The 10,000-nt window shown below is 39.0% G+C and overlaps 1 protein-coding gene across 1 annotated transcript in view; it reads left to right on the forward strand.

The window, feature by feature from the left end:
• The window catches only part of EBF3 (early B-cell factor 3), a 149,539-nt gene that overhangs the window by 113,159 nt on the left and 26,380 nt on the right, over positions 1–10,000 (forward strand). The window contains exon 10 of the mRNA XM_009326010.1: positions 84–210. Within this exon, the coding sequence (XP_009324285.1) occupies positions 84–210 (127 nt within the window). The remainder of the gene's footprint in view (positions 1–83; positions 211–10,000) is intronic.

Raw genomic sequence — 10,000 nt, forward strand, 5'->3', positions numbered from 1 at the left:
TTTCGTAGTTATGTAAACTGGCTGGCATCAGTCTTATCAGTGCCATCTTGATTTAAGGTATGTTTTCTGTACGATTTTTATAGCTGATAACACCCCACGCCATCAGAGTTCAAACACCACCACGGCACATTCCAGGAGTTGTTGAAGTAACTCTCTCCTACAAATCCAAACAGTTCTGCAAAGGTGCTCCCGGCCGATTCGTCTACACTGGTAAGTGTATGGTTTCCTTACTCCTTTCAGGATAATAATTTCCATCTCTTAATGATATACAGGCAATGCAAAGCGTGAACATTACAATGCTGTTAAAAAATAGGATGTGTCTTGCAAGAAATGTAGCTGGTGGTAGCTGGACCTCAAAATACCTGTTCGTATGGGCACCCAGAAGCTCTGGTGCCTATCCGAGCCTCTTGGGTCTTAACAATGTCTCGATGTCTCATGAGATCAAGCTCTCTCACAAGGTGCCTGTTACTTCCTGTTTTCATTTTGTCCAGAAATAGATTAAGAACGGTATTTCCTACTCTGCTCCAGCCAGAAAAAGAAGTTAAGAAGTATTCAGTGATGAAAAATATTTTTCAGAACATCTATCCAAACTTCTTGAACTTCCCTAAAGGTTCAGTTGAAGTTTTAGGCACCGGTCCAAGTAGCTGTTGTTGGATCCAAATAACTTTATCCAACCTTATTCACAATCTGGCTCTAAAAATTCTTCCAGACCTGAAACTTGGGATACGAACTCACAAGCCTGGGAATGATTTATTTGTGTCAATTCTTTTAAATACATTTGATTTTAATTTACAAGAGCACAAGAAAAAGTCGGAACTTTGTGGTTTCCAGTGGTTATAATATGAAAATTCTTACTTTGGGATGAAGTATTGCTGGCTTTTTATCTAAAATGTGTATTACAGTTTTTCTGGCATTTAACAATGAATTTAACTGAGGTGCTGGGAGGGAAAAGGGAGAAATAGCAATTTGATTTACCGTACTTTTGGATGAGGATTCTAGGTAATAAATTTGATCTGATGAATCAATCTCTCTTTTGAAAACAAAGAGCCTTTAACTGTTTACTCGTCAGACTGCAGGGATTCGGGGAGAGTTCTTGCTGCTTATTGGGTAGATAATGCAGATTGCAGATGATGTGCAGATGATGTGCATTTTGATGAATATTTTCCCACTAGACTGCAACTGTTTCTATCTATTAATTTAGATCTAATAGGAAAAGTGTGTTCCTGGGTAGTTTTAAGCTAGGACTTTTTAAACAGTTAATGCATTGTGGATATGTTTTTCTGTCTGCCTAAAATCTATTGCTGAAATGAACTTTTAAGTGAAGGTAGCATCTGAGATTCCTATCTTCCATCTATCCTCAAAGAAATCACAACCAATGCTCGCATTCACATCTGGGTGCCTCACTTCTGGCTGACAAGGGAGAGAATATTTACATTTTCTTGACCTTTCTGATTATGTTGCTACCAGAGTTACCAAATGGGACGGTGGTGCCCATGGTGCTTTTGGTGCTAACAACATATCTGGAAAGCAGACGTTGTTTCGTAGTCTGCTGCAAAGGTGGTAACCGCAGGTGGGGCTGCATGCAGTCATGGTTACAGCCTTAAAAATGCTGTTATGAACACAGTCCATGTAAAGCTTCTGCAGAGTATCCTGACGAGTATGACTATTTAGCCAAGATGAGTGTTCAGCAAAATAAAAAATGAATGAATTAAAAGCCTTAGACTAAGTTCCAGATATTTTAGCAGTTGCGAGCTGGTGCAGTTCCATTGCACACAGGGAAGTGCTGCAGATTTGAACCAGATGACGGTCTGGCTCTTAGTGCACAGTCCTGGAATTTTGAATTGCTTTATAGTAATGTCTTAAACTGATTTCTTAGGTGTGTATTTGGCAAATTTTGCTGTTTTGAACTTCTTTCTAATGGGTAAATGCAAATATGTAAGAAACTGTAAGGAAAAGCCGTTTGTTTCTTCTTTCCTGGGGTCGTCTTTTGTCTTTGTCGCTAAGTAAAGATGTTCAGAAGAATCGTGAGAATGTCAGGAGCTTCTCCCACTGGAATTAAATTATAATAAAGTTACATTACTAACAACACTTTAATGGGACTATATATTTAAAACACCTTTTGAGAGAGGCAAAAGCCTATATCCCAGCAATAAGAAAATGAAAAGATAAAGCCTGCCTGACGGAGAAACTTCTGCCTGCTTTGCTTTATCCTGAAGTGATAGGGTGACTGAGATAGTCTTTGGAAATTACAGCTGCCATTGAGAGCGAAGCCAAGGCTCACTGTATTTCAGAAAATGAAAATGATGTAGCCCTAGAGGAGGGAGGGGCTGAATCCCCAGGGCATCTGTTTCCCATCAGTGTCCCACCATGCTTGCAGTCTGGCTTGGCACTCTAACATTTAACCTTCCCAGCATGAGGTAGACCATAGGGCAACAAGGCTGCAGAATAATGAAACAAGAGTGTAGTGTGGTGTACAAAGCCTTTGTGAGCAGGGAAGTTGAGACATTAAATGATCAGGGTGCAGAGATATGAAAGTTCCAGATTTTTCTAAAAAGCCCCCATTAGTCTCACACAGAAGGAAGAGCACGCCGTCTCTCAGCAGGCAAAGGCAAGGCCTTTCCCCATCTATCCATGCCTTTTTGCCCGCTGCTTTCAACTATTATAAAGATACAATTACCTTGGGAGATTGTGGCAGTTCAGTTGATTAGCACGGTGAATTAAAAGAATGAGTCACAAATGACATGTCCAGCTCTTCTCTACTAGTCCTTTGTATTCCCAGTATACCTCACCCCTGTTGTAAGAAGGTCAAAAATTAGAGAGAGATAACAATTTTCAAGCAGCTAGCACTTAGGAGCAGAATTAACAATCATTCTGTATGTAATTGCCAGTTAATAGTAAATTGCCTTCTAGACTGTAAAATGCAATATAAACTGGTGGGTACCTAAAATTAAATTAATGAGGTATTTGCTGCATTTAAAAGTGAATAGTGCAAATTAATAACTGGGTACAATACTTGTTTTAATATATATCGAACAGTGCATCGTTTGGTTGTTTAATAATAATTTTAAAAGTGCTACCTGAAAAATTCTCTCTCTCTCTGAGTAAATCGAGTGGTTTGTGCACGTTGTAGCCATAATTTTGCTGGGAAAGTCTTCCAGGTTTCTCAATTAAATATCAGAGATTATTTTTTAATTAGAATATAAGCACTGCGGTGTTATTTGATTATGGCAAATTGTGATTTGTATGCTTCTAAATGAAATTATGTTACAGATAAAATTGCACCTTTATACACATATTTTAAGCTCTGTAGATTCTGTTGGTTTACTTTAAGATGAGCAGCAGTACGGTATTTACAATGTATTTGTGCCACTCCGTTACTGTTTTCTCTAAGTGTGTATTTTGCATAATGATTTCCTAGCGAGTAAAGGAAGTATAGTCTGACCCAGTGTATGTTAAAATAGCTTCAAAGAATGCTGTTTGGCACTTGGAACTTTTTATGCTGACTGCTTTCACCCTAATGTTTCTGTTGCACACCCTTATTTTGATAACTTCTTTTGCTCAGTTAAAGAAATGACCCAAATTGTCAGGAGACAGCAGATCATTTGCAGTAGACTGTACCCGGTTGCTGTACAAGGTACTGGCATTCGATTGCAAACATGTCCAAAGCAGACGTAGAGAAAGCGTGAATGTTGAATACATGGAACCATTCCCAGGTCTGCAATGCATTTGCTAGATGTGAACATAAAAATGATTATTTTGCACAAAGACTTGCATTCAATTTTAAGCTTATGAAACCATTACTCAACCAGTAATCGCTCACAGTTTGTGTTCCTTCTGATAGAGTATTTATGTTGAAGAAGTACGGCCGGGCTCTAAGGCTGGCACAGCACCAAGGGGGGGAAGCCCTCTTTAGTCACTACATTGTCCAGATTTTTCGGTTTGGCTCGGTTTTGCCTCGGTATGGAGACCTCCGCTTTGGCTGGGTTCCCTCGGTTAACCCCCACTCCACTTCCCCCTCTGAAAGATCTCGTGTTCCTCAAGTATTTTCGAGATCTTTTGTGTGCATTCAAATGCGATTCTGTCAATGGCGCTGTTACACTGTTTAGAGTCAATAGCTCCCTTCCATCACAGCCAACACAAACTAGCTGTCTCATAGGTCAGTGCTCTTTAAACAAATTACTTGTATCCACAGAGCAAATGATTGTTAATTGCCTCCCACAAATCATACTATTTTTACTATGCTAAACTACATGCTAATGCCTTAGTTAAATTTGAATCACCTGATTATTTCTTGTACATATTCAATTATTGTTCTTAAGTATGAAATCTGGTGACTCTGCAAAACGAATGCTAAAAATACATATAACGGGTACAGGACTTTATTGGAAAGCCTTAAAAAAAAAAAGTACGGTTACATTCGTTTTAATGAAATCCTCAGCATTTCTAATTCATATATATTGCATTTCCTTTTTTTTTTTTAAGTGCTGTTGTCCTGAAGCAACTTACAGTCACTGTTATTACAGTATTGGTTATTTATTGATCAGACCTTGTGTCAGGATCAGTTGTTAGCAAGCTGAAAAAAATAAAGCTAGAACAAATATTCTTGCCCTTTCTTCAAGACGGGTCTTTCTAAGTCAGTCAAAGTTAGCATTAAAGAGTCAAAACCGGAAAGCACCTCTGTTTATATGTTTAACAGCCTTATTGCGCTAGAGTAAAATGTATTTTTCTTAAAACAGTACTGTCGAACAGAAAGAGATCCCAGTTAACTGTCTTTTCTTATAAAGAAGGTTTTTCAGCATGACATACATTTTTAATTAATAGGGCAATGCTAAACATACAGAAATGATTTAGTAGCATCAAGTCAATAGCATGTTGGATAATGTATATTATATAATAGCTCTTTTTTAAACAGTAGCAATTCCAGGTTTATCAGGGTCATTGTTGTCCCCTTTCTTTTCTGTCTCAAAGGAGGCCAGAAGAATGAGACATACCATTTGTGCTATTGCACAAGTAGACTATTTGTCCTAATCAGTGACACCCATTTACTAGAATTGCTTAAAATGAACTATACCTCATACAGAAATCGCACATTTAGAGTGTTCCATTCATCATCTGAAAATTGAGGGCCAGTAAACTTTTCTGTTCCTCCAGCGGGATCATAGACATGCATCAAAATGTTAAAAAATGATTGGTGAGAGAGAACTGTCACCCATTTATCAAGGAAAAGGAACATTATTTGCTAATTTCCCAACCAAGGCAGTGACAGGGTGCTTCGTCTTTAGACCCATGGTGACCAACATGGCCTTTTTGTTATTAGTACAAGTCAAGCGCTTTTTGGCTGTTGCTAACAAGACACATTTGTCTATCATCAGAGAGTGCTTTATTTTTTTCCAAGTAGCTGTGACCAAAGTCTGCTCCCAGTGCCATGAGTGGCTGCACCTCGCCAGGTCGTGGTAGCACTGAGTCACAGCAGAACTGATAAATCACAAAGTTTCCATGTCAAGGTGAAGGTATTGACTCTGCTGTACCCAAACTGACAAAATGTAGCACTGAAGCGATGGCAATTCATCTTAAAAAAAGGACAAAAGGGTCATCTTGTCTTCATGTAATAATCAGGAAAATTTGAGTGCTGAATAAGACCTTTAGCTTGTTTTCTCTGAGAAGGGGGAAAAAATGGTTTTCTCCTTTTTTCTGTATGCTGTATGTAGTCTATAGTTAAGTAGTGAAATCAGTTTCCTGGATGTTAAACTGTCTAATTCTATTTTTATTTCTATAAATTTAGGTTTATTGCTATTTTTTTATTACTGTATTATTATTGTAACACTCAGGCAAAAAACTTCCCAAAGTTTCAAATCAAAGAAAAAAGGTGGAAGGAGAGGAAATAAGGTATTTCACTGAAAATGTACATCTTGTTCTCATATTATGAAAGCAAGATAGCAAACAGAGAAATCTGGGTTGCATTGGAAGATATCCAGCCTAATGTCTGGTTTTGGCTGGTTACTGCTATATATGATACATGCCTACACCAATAGTCCCATTAAATTAATTTCTACCCTCATCGAAGTGCTATTGAGCTGAAAAGAAACATGTCCACTGACTTCATGGCCTTTGCACTGAGTCTAACATAACGTGGAAATAAGGAAAACACCCAGAAGCTCAGGGTTAATAAGAATAATGAGTTTATTGTATTTTGGAACTTCTTATACTGCTGTGTATTACAGTGCTACTGCTATAATTAAAAAGCTTGGTAGTGTTTTCATGTCAAACCTTAGCTGCTGGGAAGTCTGCATCTTATAGACACATTTTTTTGGCCAAGTGATTTTCATGAAAGTTGGTTTAAAGACACTGGCGTGGGCCTGAAGCCTCATATGCAATTTTTTTTTTTTTTAAATCAATTATCACAACTGTAGTGAATGCAATTTGCTAAAGAAAAAAATCAAAAGGTGTTTCAAAAATATTTTGAATGTCCTCTATTATTTATATTTTAAAATAATTTTTAAGATGTCATCCATTATGTAGCTTCTTAACAAAACCTAATGTTTCTAAATATTTTTAAAACTCATTTTGTAAGCATATAGAATACAGATATTTCCACAAGAGTTGTTAGTCAATGTAGTTGTTATTCACAGGCTGAATATAAATTACTGTAGATGACTATTGATTTTTAAATACACAAACTTTCATTGAAACCATGCAAAGTTGCATGATTAGAAAAGCTCTGTGGTAGATCTGTTGTTCCTCACCTGACGTTTGTTGAAGGTCAGTTGATGCTGATCCCCGGTGTAGGCTGCCAGTTTGGAATAGTACGTGCTCCTTGTCATGGATGTCTGTTGGCTGTGGACATGCGAGTGGAGCAAGCTGATAGAGGGATGCAGGTAGCTATGCTAGCAATCCATGCTTTCTGAATTTCTTTTTTTTATCCTAGTCTTTTATAAGCTTGAAAGTTGCCATCTAGGACTGGATAGTTTTATACTTTTAATTACACGATTTCCAAGATATAAAAATATTAAGGGGGGAAAGAAAGGAATTTTTTTTGACACAACCTTGGGAACACCTCCTTAAATATGGATGTGCACTATGGCTCCTCAGAACACTTTTTTTTAATCTTGTTAGCTACCTGAGTAAAAACCTTCAGCATTTTCAGTTTTCTCTAAGCTAAATCATTTTAGTATACAAAAATATTTTTATTTTGTACTACCTAAATATTTTAAAATTGTCACTGAAAACTAAACTAATAGTTTTACACAATTCTGAACAATTAGAATACTAATAACACGGGCTTTCTTTCTATTCTTAAAGTTGCAACATCCACTGTGTTTAAGCATTTAATAAAGCTTTTTTATAGACTCATTGAATTCAGTTAGTTATTTGAGGTATTTTTTCCAATATCCACAGGTAATACAGAGATTTCACAACTTTGAGTAAGATACATTTTTGTTTAAAATTATTATATGACAGAGGAATATTGTTGTAAAAGCTATGTTAGATGACATTAAGGATCTGATTATAAATCCTATTTGTCTAAATATTACATTAAATTATTACAGTATTATATTCTTATGCTGGGTGATCACTACCAAATATAAACAGAGCGAAGTTGTGCAGAATACCAGCTTTTACAGATGTTTGCAGAAGCATCATAGATTTCATGTGGTTCTGAGATGGATAAATATCTTTGAAGAGCTAAGCCAGTAAAGACAGGCAAATGATCAGATTTTCCATTTGCTGTGATCAAGCGTCATTTTCAGCAGAGTACCTGAAATTCTTCTATTCAGAACTGTAGCACTTAGTTGTGCACCCTCCTGCATAAAGAGCACAGATACCTCCTCTGGGTTTCTACGGCAGTTGATGCACATCAGCTATTTGGGAAGGGGTGGATGCAGCACCTTATAATCCAGCTGTGTAGCACAGGGCTGGTGCTTTCAGCCAGGAGGAATTTCTGTGCTCCCAGGCTTCAGTAGCACAATTCCAGCATAATTCTCTAAATTTTGTGTGTGTGGGAGCAAGAGGAAGGAGATGGATCCGTACAGATGTGTCGGTAAGAAGGAGGTATTTATTCAGCTATGAGGCCTAACAGAGGAATAAACTCCCAAATAATACCACAAATACAAAACCAGATGCAAGCCCAGTTTATTTCAGTAAAATATATCTTAATTATTAAAATGCCTTGGAGTATTAAATAGTTGAAACGTAATGTTTTGCTGCTTTGATGTCGTACCACAGTAGTGAAACACTTTACCAAATCAGCAATATGCCTTATTTTTTGGAGTAGAATATTTTGTCCTGTTAGTCATATCATGTTGTTTTCATAAAATGCCATGTTTTATTATAGTTACATATGTATTAGACCGTGGTACTTCCTTGGCATGATTGGAGCATTTACGATTTGATATCATGCAGGTTTACTTCCCCTTTCACTCTTCACTGAAATGCTGCCGAGCCCCTCCTATGCAATGCTCCATGCTAATGACTGATAAGATCTGGTTTCTTACTGGTGGGTTCCTTAATTTCTCATGATCTGCTAATTTGATATATGTTTAAATCATGGTAAATTTGTAGACATTTTACATGGCAAACTGTTCTCAGATTGAAATGAATGATGTGGTCTGATAGGGTAACTCAGTTAACAAATACACCAAGTATACTGCAGGTGGGTTTACTTTAAGTGGTTTCCATTCCCTACTTCATACTTCACCTTTTAAATAAATTTTTCTAATCCAGTAGCAGTGACTGTAAATATCTGTAAAAGCAGCAGAGTGATGTCTCTACAATACGGTAGGTTGGGTTGGTGCCTTAGGATGTCCATGTACAGGTGAGGCTTGCTCCTCCCCATAAATCCATCCATAGTGTTGCTCTCCGGGGGCCAGACACATGGTCCATCTAGCTAGGCACCCACCCAGTGGCCTCAGGGGGATGCTATGGGGAAGTGTGTACAAGCAGAGGGTGTATGAGGTCCTGTCCCTCGTGTACTGCCTGCGCTGCTGCATTCGTCGCTCATTTTCAGTGGCTTGGGGAGCACAGAGCTGGGGAGATGACAAGCACCGGTCGGGCAGGGGCAAGGGTGTGGACCTTGCACCAGAACTGGGTGCTTCTCACAGAATTGTGCCAAACCTCATGTTGAAATTTTTGGCACCTCTCTTCGTGGCGGGTTGCTTGGTATGTAAGGGTCACTGAACCCAAAACATGGCTCCTTCTAACCTCCCCCCTTGCACCCTCCCCAGGGCATTGCTGCGCCGGTTCCTACAGCTGCCTTATGGAGAGGACTCCTGAGCATGCAGAGTCCTTGTGCTTTGGATGCCTGCCAACTTCAGCCCTGCAGCAGGCTGTAGCCTTGCCTTGCCTCGGCATCCTGGCCGTGTCGGCGGAGGCAGTGGGCAGTGCTGGCCGGCTCGGAGAAGGAGATGGAGCTGGGCAGCACTGTGCCGGGAGAGCTGCAGTACTGTCCCAGTTCTGAATCCTACCTTAGTTTTTACGCACAGAACTTGAAGTCTGCTATCTACAGGGGTCACCCTGCCCTGGAGGAGAGCTCTCAGGAGGTCAGCATGGATGCCCATCCTCCTTCACCTTCATGGTGTGCTGCACAGCTGCAGTGTGCCCCCGAGTTTGCTCAAACTGCCCTAGCCAACACACTGTCTTTTTATTGGGGCTGCCATCTTGCTTCACAGAAAATTCTTTTTCTTTCTTCTTTTATCTTTTTTAAAATTCCTTTTCTCCCTTGCTTTCTCCCTCTCCCTCTCCCTCTCCCTCTCTCTCGCCCTCTCCCTCTCATTTGTTCATTCATTCATTCATTAATTTAAAGTAAATCTGTAGGTATTATGATGGTAATGACTTTTTTGGCAAACATAAGAGCTTGAAACACAATCGTCCTCAGTAAAAGTGAAAATGCAGGTGTCCTTGCACAATCCAGGGTCATGAAGATATTAGTGCTTTACTTGTGATTGAGTGCCATCTACCAAAATGTATGCCAAAGAGCCAAAGTCCTGTGGTGGGACAGCCTGGA

The sequence above is a fragment of the Pygoscelis adeliae genome, unplaced genomic scaffold, assembly GCF_000699105.1.
Source record: "Pygoscelis adeliae isolate BGI_AS28 unplaced genomic scaffold, ASM69910v1 Scaffold4, whole genome shotgun sequence".
Taxonomy (NCBI): Eukaryota; Metazoa; Chordata; class Aves; order Sphenisciformes; family Spheniscidae; genus Pygoscelis; species Pygoscelis adeliae.